This window comes from Dryobates pubescens, chromosome 5 (genome assembly GCF_014839835.1).
Source record: "Dryobates pubescens isolate bDryPub1 chromosome 5, bDryPub1.pri, whole genome shotgun sequence".
Taxonomy (NCBI): Eukaryota; Metazoa; Chordata; class Aves; order Piciformes; family Picidae; genus Dryobates; species Dryobates pubescens.
The window spans coordinates 28827084-28841803 of record NC_071616.1 but is presented as its reverse complement, the minus strand read 5'-3'; the positions used below and the strand labels follow the sequence as shown (position 1 = coordinate 28841803).

The 14720-nt window shown below is 42.4% G+C and overlaps 1 protein-coding gene across 1 annotated transcript in view; it reads right to left on the bottom strand.

Annotated features, from left to right (window-relative positions):
• Positions 1-1422: 1422 nt before the first annotated feature.
• PRIMA1 (proline rich membrane anchor 1) overlaps positions 1423-14720 on the bottom strand; it is a 49288-nt gene continuing 35990 nt past the window's right edge. The window contains exon 4 of the mRNA XM_054161891.1: positions 1423-2241. Within this exon, the coding sequence (XP_054017866.1) occupies positions 2142-2241 (100 nt within the window). The 3' untranslated portion in view covers positions 1423-2141. The remainder of the gene's footprint in view (positions 2242-14720) is intronic.

The window sequence follows — 14720 nt, the reverse complement described above, 5'->3', positions numbered from 1 at the left end:
CACCAAAATTAATGTTATAGCTTAAAAAGTACTCTAGAAATATACTTGCAATATTTTTACTATAGTATTTAGGGGCTAAGTGCTTTAGGCAATCAACATTCGGGATACTAGACTCAAAGTGTGAATTCTGTCATTTTACTCCCATTTTGGATCTAGGAGTGTATCACTGTCTCATGTGCAGCCACACCACATGACCATGGCAGAGAATGATAATACTCTTGGGCAAAGGGTCACTGACTCCCTTTCACTTCTGTAATTGCATTCACTTCTCCAGAAAATCTAGCCTTTAAAAAATAATTGTATGTAGCTAAACTTCTTCTACATAGTGACAACAGGCTAAAAAGCAAAATGAGTAATTCCATAAATTCCTCAACAGCCTTATATAGCAGCATTTCATTTTATCATTAAGAAGATACTTCTATTTACACACACCCTATTGTTCAATAGGCCATAGAAAACTACAGATGGGCCTGAGCTGAAACTGCTGATTTAAACATCTTGGAGGGTTTGGGGTTTGTTGGTTTTTTTTGTGAAGGTCTGCAGAACTTCATCTTTCTCTACCTTCAGGCCATACTCTGCATCCCGGTGACAGACCAGTCACAGACAGGAATGCATTCAAAATCGAGGTCTGATTCCTGCAGTTCAGGCACATCCTTATATAAAACTGAAAGCATCGGTGTGTTGCAGTACTGAGGGATGTGATGGCCGGAGCACTGTCACATCCTGGAGCAAGACTGGGTCAGTGCCTAGGAGTTACTCACCAACATGGAAACTGAGTGGTATTGAAGCTTAATGTTCAGACAAGAAGCCAGGGTGGAAATTTGTCTTTCACTACATCACTACTCTCAGCACAGAGGTAAGTGGAGACATACACGTGGAGATGTGACATGAAGGAAAGTTTTCAAGGAGGTGGGGAGAGACTAGCCTCATCGCCTTTATCCCATGGGTTATGTACTGAATCTAACCCGAGATCCTATCTGAAATGAATTTGGCTGGATTCAGCTTTGCTTTAAGTAGTCTGCAATCCACTTTATGGAAAGCACAGCACTAAGCTATTACGCTGAATTTGGCACAATTGGCAGTCTCTGCCAAGAAGAGGCAGAGACTGGATTAACACAGTGGGTTACAACCAGCTTACCAGACCCCCAAAAGTGGTCCTCCAAGACAGACCTAAAATGTCCTTGATAGGTCAGTTCAGAAGACTTGACACTTTCAGGAAACAACACTAATCAGTGAAAGAAGACAACTTCAAAGGGCTGCTAGTCCTTTTAACACTGTCCTGACCAAATACACTAAAATGTAAAAACCCCCATCTTTCCTGCAGAGAGCTCCCTAGGGAATCAGCATGATGCAAGCACAGAGAAACATGTAGAATTTCACAAAGGGAAAACCATTCTTAAAGATAAAAAAATAAAGCGTGATGAAAAAAATATGAAGTAATAACGTCCAAAGCACCTCTGAACTTCTCCCTTTCAACAGCAACGCTAATTGCCAAAAACTTACATTTTCATTTCTTTTGCCTGAAAAGTCTTCTGCCATGGAAATTGCATAGTCATCAGACCATAGATTAATTTCCTGGGATAAGTCACAAGTTCATGCAATTTTTGGTTGCTTGATGGCTTAACAGAAACCTTTGTTCCCTTTTAAATAATGAAATAATATGAATGATAAGAATGAAGCATAGGCGTACAAAACTGCACAGGCTGGCGAAGCACGTAGGTGACACCTCCCACCCTTGACCCTCAGAACCATTAAATAAGCCGCAGATCATCTCCTCAAAAGATTCTATTTCAGCAGCTTTTTGTGGACACTCAATGCAAACTGAAAAGTGGGGCGGAAGAGAGGAAGAAGTGGGAGGCATCGTGACATCGCTTTCACGAGATGCAGCATGCAGTGCTTATGCCTTTGTGAGGCCTTTTCTCTGGGCAGCCCAAGTGGGCGAGTTTATCCTCCCTTGGAGAAGCAGCAAGCCTGGAGAGCAGCCTGCTTTTCTCTTCTGAATCGCTGATGCGTACGCTATTTCTGAAATGAAGTCCTTGGCCACAGAGCTCCTTTCGTTGCCTTATTTGACCCACCTTGCACGCTCCGCATGTGTGCTTTGAAAGTTTACCACCTCCTGCGCCTCGGCGGGGTTTCAGGGATTATACGACCGCATTGTTATCAACTGTTTTGTTGCTTTGGGAGGAGGTCATTGCATATTCAGCCCGACTGGTTCCATTCTCTTCTTTTCTCATTGGTTTCCTTGAGTGATCCCAGGTTTGGCGACGTATAGATAAGCAGGATGATGAGGAGAAGAAAGGACAGACATAATCATTTTTTTTTCAATACAGATTGAAAGCAAGGACATGCAAGATGCATCATAATACCAAACTTTTCTTGTCTATTTTTCCTCTTCTGAACAAAGGCCAAACTAGTAGTTAAAGTCTGTCAAGCCTCATGATTCACCTGGCAGGCAAGAGGTCTGGTTTTAAGGCCTCATGATGGGCTATTTGTCTATGTATAGATACAGATGTGCATGTTGTCTGAGATGAAGGCTGCTGGAAGGAGAACCTTTCACTACCACCTTCATCTCTACAATGGATGCTAGGGTGTGGGGTTAGGCTATGCTCTAGGGCACTCCTAGGCCTTTCTCCTGAAAGTGCCACATCATTCAAACTGGGGCAATGACCCAGGTCTTTCCACGGAGGGCCTGACTCAATCACCAGCCACCATAAAATCACAATGTTTGATCATTAGAGGAGGACTCATCTGACCAGTGCAGATATGTACGTCTGTGGTGAACACCCCAAATTACCTTCACACTCAATGAAGAGAAACAGTTATAAAATAGAGTTCAGAACAACTTGAAGTGGACACCCAAAATAATTTGGATGCTTTGTGCTCAAGGGCTTCATGTTTCCCTGCACTGTCTGTGAATGGAGGCTAATTTGCTAGCCCATACACAGATGCCCGTGTTCTAAGTATCTGGCTCATAACTAAAACATGATGCCTGCTGTGATCTATCAGGCCCCCAGCACCAACCACCTGTTTTATTTTGTTTGGTGGCCACCGGTACCTTTTGGTAACACAGTCTAGGACTACCAATGCTAATTGTGAGACAATACAGAAAATGCCCAGCAAGTGCAGAAAACTAACAAGCTTCTGCACATCACAGAACAAAATCATCTTTATCGGGGGTTTTGAAGTGACTTTGAAAAGGGGGACCTAAGTGTAAGTCCTGTAACAGACCACGGTTACATCATGGAAGTGTTTTGCCTACTCATTGTCTTCTCAAAAGTGATGTGAACTTTATATAAAGCTGAAGTTTTAAATACAGTAAAGGGAAAAAGCTTTGGTGTTTCCACAGAAATATTTCAGACATTGGTGCCCTGACTTCATGGTGCTTCTGAGGGCATAAAGAGGACCAGATAAATGCAACACAACACTCAGTCTGTGCTATTGTTCTTGACATTGTTTAAGAAAAACCCCAACAATTAATAAAAAGTGGTTAATGACATTTAATTTCAGCAAAGTATTAATGAAGGACTTGTGAAAAATGATTACAGGAAGACAGATTTATGTTGTTTGTAATTTGAAAAATAATTCTTATGATTCTCTTGAGCTGACAGGAGTTAAGGCTTGTTAATATTAGCCATGAATCCAGCTGTTAGAGAATGGAAATGAAGGAGAGATGAAGAGTTGTTGAGACCAAGGTTTGTTGACCATTTTTCAGCCATTAACATGCTGTGTCTGTCTGAATCAGACACGAGGTCCTGTGGCTCTGTCTTTCATGACACTGTGAAGCACCCAGGTGCCAAAGGGTGGGGGTGACAACAGGAATGGAGAATCTGATGGCAATACTCCTTTCATATTTTCCTGGGCAGAAAAATGATGTGGCTGTCTAAACTCTTCTGCTGCTTTCAAAAAGTATACACACACACACACACACACACATATATATATTCCTTCCCCCCAGTTCCAACCCTGACAATCAGGTCAAAATGGTCAAAAAATGAAGATATTTTGGCCACTTCTACTTGCGTCCTGTTAAACCCCTTCTTGCTTTATCTTGGCCTTCCATGTGTTTCTGCACCTCTTCAGTTGAATTTTCTTTTGTTATCTAGCCTTCCTTTTCCTCTCCTTGCTTTTCTACATTTTTCATTTTTCTAGAAATGATTTCAAGACTGACTTCTGCTGTCTTCTTGAAACACTTTTTTCTTTCCTCTTTCTTTTTTGCTTCAGTTTCTCTTCCCTGAGAACTGCCGCTTGCTCTTTCCCCTCCTCACGTTGGTCTCCCAGCACAGATCTGGGGAGTTTAGAGACTCTGTTCTGATGGTGAGACTTCTCTGCAGACACTGCTGGAGAGGCTGACAGTGATACTACACCACTGGCACAAGCATGCATTGGATGTTTATTTTTTCAGAGTCTGCAAACACCAGAATGGAAATTTTATCATGGTTATGCTTCTGCCTTATCAGTGGCTAAGGGATAGTGCTAGTAAAGCAGAGCAAGTATTTTCTTGAGTCTCAGTGAAACGGCTCTTTGTTTGTCAGACACATGCACTTGTCCCACTGATCAAAATAGACCTGTCTATTTATATATGCAAAATAATTTTGGCCTTTTGCTTCCTTTCATCTGCCCTTTTGCATTAGGGCACTAGCTATTTTTGTACCACCGGCTCTGTGCATCACTGGCTCGTTTTTACCTTAAATTTCATTGGCTGTTGAGATCCAAGCATACAAGTTTTCCTCTTACACAACAAGGAAAACCCTTTTATCCTATTTTCTACCTAACAAGATCAATTATGCATGATACAGAATAGAATAGCATTAATGAGGTTGGAAAAGACCTTCAAGATCATTAAGTCCAACCTATCACCCAACACCACCTAATCAACTAAACCATGGCACCAAGTGCCTCATCCAGTCTCTTCTTAAACACCTCCAGTGATGGTAACTCTACCACCTCCCTGGGCAGCCCATTCCAATGGCCAATCACTCTTTCTGTGAAGAACTTCTTCCTAACAGCCAGCCTAAACCTCCCCTGGTGCAGCTGGAGACTGTGTCCTCTTGTTCTGGTGCTGGTTGCCTGGGAGAAGAGACCAACCCCCACCTGGCCACAACCTCTCTTCAGGTAGATCTTCCTACATGTAGTACTCCAAGTCCCCTTTCAGATGAAGTGCTATGGCCATGTATTTATGCATTTCCATTCCAGAGTTGCTCTACATTGGTAAAAGGGAAGTTTCAAATTAGTGAAGGAATTAATAGGGAACTATTCATATCTGTGATATACTCACTTGGTGGCAGTCGAAATGGGCTGTCTGCTAAGTAGTTTGCATTGCTTTACAGTATGGCTTGCTACACATTGTGATTTGATGTTTAGCAAACAATTTGGCATGCTCTTCATGCCAAACATCTGTGAATGACACATGCAACTTTGTACAGCTTAGTACGCCCCTGAAACGATGCGTCAGAGTCCATAATGATCTCTCCACCATGCATGCATTAATCTGCATGAGTCCTAAAATCAAGAAATCATCAAACACCCATTTAATAGCGTATTTCATACATCAAGTTTAAATTTCAAATGAGATTCTCATTTTAGTATAACTCTTACTATCAAAGAAACCCCTATTAGCATGTCATACTGGCTTGTACCAGTTCTCCGCAGAGTCTTGTGTAAAGATCAATGTAATGATGCACATTCAAATGGAATTTGTATGTTCTGTCTTTAGAAAATTTCCTAGGGGAAACACAGCTCTTGACCCTTTATCATGTCTAGTCAGAAAATTCAGTTGGAATGTTTGAGAAAACCTGCTCTGCCAGCTTTGGCTACTCAAGCAATTTTGGCATAGACCTACTGTCTGCAAGGCAGTTGTGTGGGAGAGTCTTAGGGGAGGGCTCACTTGTATACACTTAAGAAAATCTCTATATATGACTTTTCAGACAAACAAACAAGCAAAAGCTGGGAAAACTATTCCTGCAATTGGGACTTACTGAAGCCATTCAAGATCACCTGGAAATGGGAATGTAAGTTTGGTTCAGAAGAGTAAACCACAACAGAGTTTAAAAGACAACACTATCCACACACTCATATTTTTTCAAGTGCTTTGTGTTGGAAGGGGTGAGAGCTAAGAATAAAACCTGATTTCATAAAACAAGCCTGAGCCTTGCAGACCTGGTTCTTACTTTCTACCTCCATAGCAATGTCTCTTTTGAAAGCCAGTGCACCATGGCCAGCATCTGTGAATGTCAAGCCCCAGGGAAACCCATCCAATTAGGAGGGGGTGAGCTCTGGGCTGGTAGCAGAGAATTGAAGGATCTTAAATTCACCTCCTTCTGGGCTCCCATGCCTGACTCAGCACTGCCAGGAGACAGCTGTCTCCACTTGGGATTTGCTGTCCTGGATTATCCTCAGAGAGAAACATCTTGCCTATTTCTCACAAAATGGGAATAGAGTGTCATTCTTCTTTTAAAATGCAGTTAGAAGAGGAAAGGCCATTTCATCCTCTCTGCTGTGTGTAGTTGGAAGAGGTGCCCAGTGATGACAAAATCACAGTGCAGCTCCACTCTTGTGTGAGCAGTGATACAAATTTGTAAAGCTTACTTAAAATGCACCTAGAAAATAATTAGATATTACATTGTATGAATATCAACATCAACTGGTATTTTACCAACAGTGAAAGCCACGAGGCATCTCTCTACTGCCTTTGCACACCTCTACCTGTGCCAATGTACAAGGTACCTGTGCCAAAAATCCTTGTGTGTTTTCAGTTCCTCTCATGAAGGCACTTTTAAGAACAAGTAAAGAACTTGTTTCTCCTCTCAAAGCAATTTCCCCTCTAGGTGCCTCCTACCATGAACAAAGCTACTACCAAACTCTGTGGACAGCCCCACTTTTGCATGTTACAGCACAGAGCTGTGAGGGGGAATGATGAGCAGCCGTTGAGCTGCTCTACTGGTGAGCATCACTGCAGTTCTCCCGTGCTGGTAATGGCCTGTGCTGGGTCATGTGTGCAGCTGCTGACCCCTGGGGCAGAGTGACAGAAGGGAAGAGGCAAATCAGAGAGCTGAAGATGTATTGTTTATATGTGCAACTGAGCTTCAAAGCTCTTCTCCATCCTGATGAATATATCACCATCTATCAACACATAAAAATTAATGATTTTCAGTAAAATTTGGTCTCACATGACACACCCCTTTGCTTCATAGGATTGGTCTATCCTGATGTGCTGCCAGTGCACAGCAGAAACATCTGAGCTACCTACATACCAGTAGACATCCAACTGCAGCAAGCATCTTCTTGGGTTAAAAAAGTTGTCCAAGAAACAGAGTAAATATCTGGTAAATATATTTTTACTCAGCTTCATCTCCTGAGCTAGGATGCTAGCAGTACCTGAGGCAGCTACGTTTAGAGCTCTTGGCTAGACTTCACTGCTAGAGGCCCAGACAAGATGATATATGGGCTACAGTCACACTTCAAAAACATCTTTATTTAGCAGATGCAGAATCAGAACAGAAGAATTAATTTTCTAATGTTATTCAATTACTAGACTGTGTCTCTAAACAGCCTGAATGTTTATAAGAACACAGAGAAGGTGAATGAAGGCTATTTACATCTCAGTACTGAGGTTGTTCAACAAATGGCCATTTGATTCATGCTGGCCATCAGCCACCAGAGGTGAATCAGTTTCCACAACAGCAACTGGTGGCAGAATCAAACTTGCTTTCTAAGACTGCTAGACTCCTGCTAGAGGGGTTCAATGCATTGACAGCAATTGCTTTCTGGGGTACAGCCATTGAACTTGTCTGCAGCTGCCCACAATGAGCAAGCTGGTGGCCTAATGGCCAGCCTGGTGCTAATGCCCAGTTATATGGAGCACATGTTAAAGGACATTTTTCCTGGAGATAGTTTTGAGTAATGGAGAGAGTCACCAGAAAAAAACACAACAGTCTGGATATTTTTTATTTGACAATGTAAAGACAGAAATGAAAGAAGAAACATTAATGATGAACATTCTCTGAAACCTCTGTTTTTCCTCTGTTAAATCAGATCACAGCCATATGTGGAGCATCTATCTGTCCAGCAAACAAGCAGCATACTATTCATGACTTGTTGAAAGAGGTTACCGGCTCAACTACATCTCATGTACAAAGCAAATGTTTTACAGTTAGAATAATAAGCAGCTCCATCCGGTCAACCTTCGGCAACACACTCACTATCACTCAGCTTTTTTTGAGGACCAGTGTTCAATACTCTCAGTTTCCATACTCTGAATTGCTCAAAGCCTTTACATATATTCTCTGTGTTTACATCTCCAGACTGGTAAGTTAGATAGTCTGGCATCTAAAAGGCGAACTGTCATACCCTAGGGGTTATTACTTATTGCCCCAATATGTCATGCTTTTGAATTGCTCTTCCAGACTAGGAAGTTTTACAGGTAACCTGAGTGATATCACCTGCATTGTTTGGCAGGACTATAGGTTGGTCTTGATGATCTCTGAGGTCTTTTCCAACCTTATTGATTCTATGATTCTATGACTATGTATACTTGGTTGCTTTCTGCTTTGGACATTTGATGGAGGTCTCCTTTATCAAGCTGTATAGCCACTTTGTTCCTCATGAAAAATGAGGTGTGTCTTTGGTGAATCAGAAAAGACTGTTCTTTCCCCAGAGATCTTTGAATACTTCTGTCTTAGCCAGGTCAGATGATAGTCAGCTAGTGGTCAGCTGATAAATAAGGTTTAAAAAGAATGTAAGCATACAATTTTTAACATCTTCAGACCTTTTCTGTCTTCCACGAGAGGAGAAAGGGAGAATATCTGTGCAAGAGCACACTGCTAGGACCATTATGCAAAATGAGGAAGTCATGTTGTATCAATAGGCTTTGATCTAACCCTGAGACACCATCTCCTATGAAGAGTCTCTTCTTTTGTCTGTTCACATGAGCATTTTTCCAGCCTGCAATTTATGGCTAATTCAGCTCTCCCTCACAGCCATTTTTAGCTGACCAGTTTCTAGAGTACATTTAAACAAGCCCTGCAGGCATGTGGGCGATTTCTGTTTTGGAGTGGTTCATGTTCCCCTTTGACAATCAAATTCCCCTTGCTGTGCACAGATTGAAGATCTGGCCTTTGCTGAGTGCTTCTCTCAGGGAAACAAAAAAATCCATATGGGCCTGCTCTGCAGCCATTCATCAGCATTTAGAGGTTCCCGACCTGGTGTGCTCAAGCTGCAAAATGTGGTGGGCAGATCTCTTTCTGCAGAGGTGCATACATCTCAGCCTGCTGAAGCTGTTCTGGGTATATCTGGAGAGGATTTAGCATGTTCAGATTGCAAGTTAATTGCAGTAGATTGCTGAGCCACACGTGAAATTTGAGAAGTGGAGTTTAGCCTTCATTTATTTTCAGCAGTGCAAAGTCAGAGTAATTCCACAGTCTTTGTTGGGCTTGAGGAAGATTTGTTCTCATTTACAGAGGAAGATCTGTCCCTGGGAGACTAAGGTGATGAAATCACATTTCCTACTAGGTCTTCAATAAAGCTAACTTCAGAATTATGCTCCAACACAAAACTGATGTCAAGGAAGAGAAGCAGCTTTATTTTTAGGACACTGGACTATTAACTGACATAACAGATAAAAGTACTTTCAGTGACCCTTCTCATTACAGCCCATTCTTTACATTCCCTTTAATGATCTTTGAAAGGTTTTATTGACTGGAGGGATATTACAATGTGTGCTATCTGTCGGGTGTTCTCAGTACATTGTTGATATGTTTTGATGAGAAAAGGCAGAAACTGAATAGGTCTAATGTAAAAAAGTGAGCTCAGGCTGCCAGCCTTCCAGCCTGGCAAAAAGCCACTAAATGAAAAACAACAACAGCAAAGACATTAAATGCATAGAATTAAGCCACTTTGCTTTGAACAAAGCCAAAACATATCCAGAGGATGGCCATTGCCATGCCTAGCAGTGTGCTACACACTGGCAGTCCTGGCCAAATTCCTGCTCCTCAAAGCCCTGCCCTGCCACAGAGCAGTGTAGGCAGCTCAGGTACACCCATGGAGCTCAGTTCAAGGCACACCATTCTCTGCCAAGCAATGCAGAAACAGCATGGGATATATGTAGCACGCAGATAACTAGGAGTGTATGTAACTCCATGGCATGGGCATGGTCTACGCTAACAAGTCAGTAACTTACAGAGAGTAGCCAGCTCCAATATCTGTCCTAATTTCTTACAGAAAATGATAAACAAGTTTGACCAATCTCATGTAACAAAAGGAAAACAGGGGATGGAACTGGTCTCAGGGAACACCAGAAAAGAAAAGGGCATTTGAAAGGAATAAAAGGAGAAAAGGCACAGATGAATTTGGGCTGGAGATGCAAAAAAAATGTATTTTTTATTTTGTTTTTAAATCTCAGAAGAATAATGGTTTGAACTGGGACTGCTGGAGGAGGAAGCAGGGAGAGAGGGAAAACTACACAGCTTCAAGAAGGAAACTGATGTTTATGAAAAGGATCAAATGCCACAATACTCACAATATCAGGGACAGACAGGGTCACCCAAGGGTCCTGTTCCAGTTCCATATTCCTAAGATGTCTAGGCTGCCACTCTGAAGTATCAAAGAAGGAATACTGACTGCTTCAGAGAACCAAAATGATCAATGTTATGGGAAAAATAATTTCCCTGGACTTGAGGTGCAACCTCTGCTTCCCTGGTGATTCTCAGCAATCAAGGCAATACCTATGGTGAGAGCTGGATACAAGGTGAGCTGCTCTACTATGGCACCCAGGTCTGGCTGAGGGCTCAAAACAGGTAACACCTAAAAATGAAGGCAGCACATTCTGCTTTTTCCCCCAATTTCATGGAGATCAGAAGGAGGAAGAGAGCATCATTCCCCAGAGGCCTCCTGTAAACTTTCTCCAGACTAGTGCAGTCTGGATGCATTACTGCAGTGGTGGCATTAAGCTACTGTCTCACTAAAATCAGTCATGGAGCTTGCGTAACACTGGACAGAAGTTTAAGGCTGTCCCCAAACTGGACTCTGCATGTTCTCTATGAATGCACATTCACGTCTGATCCTTCATTTCTGTGTACATCTGTGAGAGCTGTTTATGTCTCACAACAAAACTGAAACACAAGCGTTCTCAAGGGTACTGGCATGAAGGCAACAAACACTGACCTGCTTATCTCTGCCACTCAGTAGTGCAAAAACAACAGTGGAAGCTCAAACTAACATCTTTCTTTTAGTCCTTTAAAATTCACCACTTCAGGAACATATTGAACAACACCTAATACTATTCAATACTTTCTATCTTCAATGAGCTTAGCAGACATTGATTAGGAAATCTCAAGAAATGTGATCTTCAAGTGTCCATCTGTACCAACAACAACCATCTGTACCAAAAACAATGCCTTGTTTTTTTTATCACATAGACAATACATCTAAAACATACATCTTGATCAAAACTTGACAACTACCTATCTACTTCTACTCAGCTACAGTGAGGCCAGAAAAAGACGTTTAAAAAAGACTATCTGGGCTCCCACTTAGAAGTTGTCCTTATAAAAAGGGAAAAGGTGCAGGAATCCCCTACCATGTCTGCACATTGGTGCTGTACTCTGGGTCAGAGTGGGCATCAGTACCAGAAAAACTGTGGGGTTGGAATAATAAGGGCAGAGAGAGGAGATGAGCAAGGGATGCTCTTCACTACTCTCTTGCTGTCTCTGATGGATAGTATGGCTCTCACCAGCTACATGACTGTAGATACTGATATCTTAGGCAATGGATTTTTCCATCCCCATAACAAAGTTGATCATCTGTGCTACTTTGTGACTGGATTTTTTTTCTGAATGTAGATAACTACCTTGCTATTTGATTCTTACAAATATAGACAGCAATTTGAATGATGGACTTGATCCATGCAGCAGAACAAGGCTATAGCTGTTTCACTGAATTATTAAAATAGAATTTACAAAATTCTTTAAATAGCAATGGTTAATTTCTATGTAGATGAACCACAATTCTCTGCAGAGTTTCTCTTATAGAAATACCTTTAATAGAGGACTCTTTGCAACACAAATAAATGCAAGAAGCTGAGAAAATTAAAACTTGTAAAATTAACTGAGTTTCTCAACTATCTAGATCACTTTGAATTTAAGGTAACCTGTCTCTTCCAGGAACTAGATTAAGATCACTGATTTCCAAGAGCTGATTTCTGACTTCCTTCACTCAGAGAAGAGTGCAGAGCCAGACACTGCTCTTTGAGTGATAAGTGCAAACCCACTGTAAGTGGACTGTATAGGTTGGTCCCAGCCTTCCTGTGTTCTATGTGTCCAAATGGGGCAGGTCCATACAGAAGCAGAGCAGCTAGCAAGTCCTGCATACCATGATGTCTACACACATGTTTGGTTTTGGGCAGTAAGATTTAGACAATTGCAACTGAAGGTAATTTCTGATGAAGGATTTGAGTTCAGCCAGTCTCCACACTGGCTTCCCAGGGTTCAGAGCAACTGGAGGGAAGAACTAACCCAGCCTGCAGTTTCTGTTGTTGGAGTGTATTAACATTTTTCCTAAGTTTTCATGCTACTGTCTCAAAAAGCTGACACCAAAGTAGGCATCATTTCTCTACCTGGGACCTCTTTGTGTGGCAGGAATGACCCTGTTTTCTGACTCATCTTGCATACACCTGAGATCAGACCCTTTACATCAGAACTCCTGTTAGTGTTTCACTCCCACATTAGCTTGAGCAGTGAATTTTGCAATGCTCATCTCCACAAATGCTGTCTGACATGGCTATGTAGGAAACAACCCTGACAAATCAGGAGCATAATACTCCAGCACAGCCATACCAGAGGGAGTGGCCACTTTTCTGCTGACAGAGGGGACACCAGTCAGAGTAGTGTAAGTGTGTGGCAGTGCAGGACCACCCCAGCAGATCTCACACCCCACCTCTGTCCATGCTGACCTCCTGCATATCTTGCCTTCACAGCAAAGCTCTTCTAAGGGGGAAGCTGTGTGCTGCTTAGCAACCCCACAGTATGATAAATAATTATCAGTAAGTATAGGGGGTACAGAGAAGCAAGGGCAGAAGTAACAGAAATCAGACTGTGCAGCACAGCAATGGCAGCAGCACAGCTGCCAGAGGCTCAAAGGTGACTGCAAGTGATTGATGTGTGCCTGAGGATCATCAGAGCTCTGCCAAGGAGGACCTTGTCTGTACCTTTTCACCTGAGACAGTGTGTCTGCACAACAGCAAACAGCACAGCAGTGTGGGAGTGTGTGATGTAATCTCCCTTCAGAGCAGTGGGTGCACCCAAAACCAGGTCGTATATACAGCCACCTCTAAGCTTTCCTTTATCAACACCTTCTCTTACCTAAGACATGGACCAAGTTGTGACTAGTTAGACAAAGGTGTGAAACTAACACACATAAGTTACAGTGGGAACTAACACTGCCGTGGTCAGATGCCGCATTACATCTGGCTGAGATTCCCTGAAAGAGGAGGAAGTGTGCCCAAGTGCAGCTCCTGCCATTTGTTCCCTAAGCTCTGCCTTTACTGCACAGAAGTCCAGGTTAGAGCCAGGCATCTATATCAAAGTCAGCAGAAGCTACAGATTAGAGGGGCTAAGGGTGGCAGCAAGTGAAGGTCGCTGGCCACAAGTGTGCTGAAAGGTCAGGCAGCAAGAGGGTTTGTTCTGCATGGTCAAACCTGGGGCAATGCAGGGGCAGTGCAGGAAACACAGCTCTGCAGGAAACAGGAAAGTCCAGAGACTGGGGGACAAATTGAGAACGCTACACTAAAGCTAGGCACCCTAGAAAATACCTCAGCAAAGAGTTTTAGGACAGTTTAAATATGGTCTGTCATTTTATTTAGTACAATGCTGCCGTGATTGAGAGCATTTGAAGGTGAACTCAGTGTCTATTTAAGAAAATACATATGTAGGCACTTGTGGTACCTTTTTCTTAGACTATGGGACACATGCAAAACAGTGGCTTGACAAAATCAGAATATTAAGTAAAAGGTATATCATGCAAAACTTTGCTATCATCAGCCTGCCTTCTCTGCTGACTTAGCAAGAGCGCTTCTTGTTTGCAAACCCTGTGGTACACCTGAGAACAGAGGTCTCCATCCTGCCTAAAACCCAGCAGAGCCAAGAAGTCACATCCCTAAGCACGGTGGGTGACTCATGAACCATCTCAGACCATATGGATGTTCTGGAGATATTAAGCACAGGTTTTTCACATGTTGGAAAACCATCTGAAACATGTCCTGCCAAGCTGCATAGCTGTCGTATCAGCTGGCACAGAGACTGGGATGCTCAGCTTTGTTTTCCACTTTGAGGTTTGAGAGGTGGCTCCAGTATCTTAATTGTATACAGGGAGCCAGGGATTTATTTATCCTTTTTATGTAAATATCTTATTTCCCTCACAGACACTGGCACACCAGTGAGCTGCAGAAATAGGATTACAGACTGCAGGTCCCTCTCTCCTCCCTCCCAGCTGCGTATTTACCAAACCACTCTCGCTAATCCATTTTACTGTGTTTACTTTCCACTTCCCTCCAGCCTTATTTTCTTACTGTTATTCATTCAGGTGCTTGGAGACATTAAAAGCAAAGGCTTAAGAGACAGTCACCTCCAGAGCTGACTGTTTTTGAATCCACACTGATTTACACCAGATTAATATTTGTTAGAGCTGCATGGTGCACTTGCACAAGTCCACAAACCATGTAATTACTGATA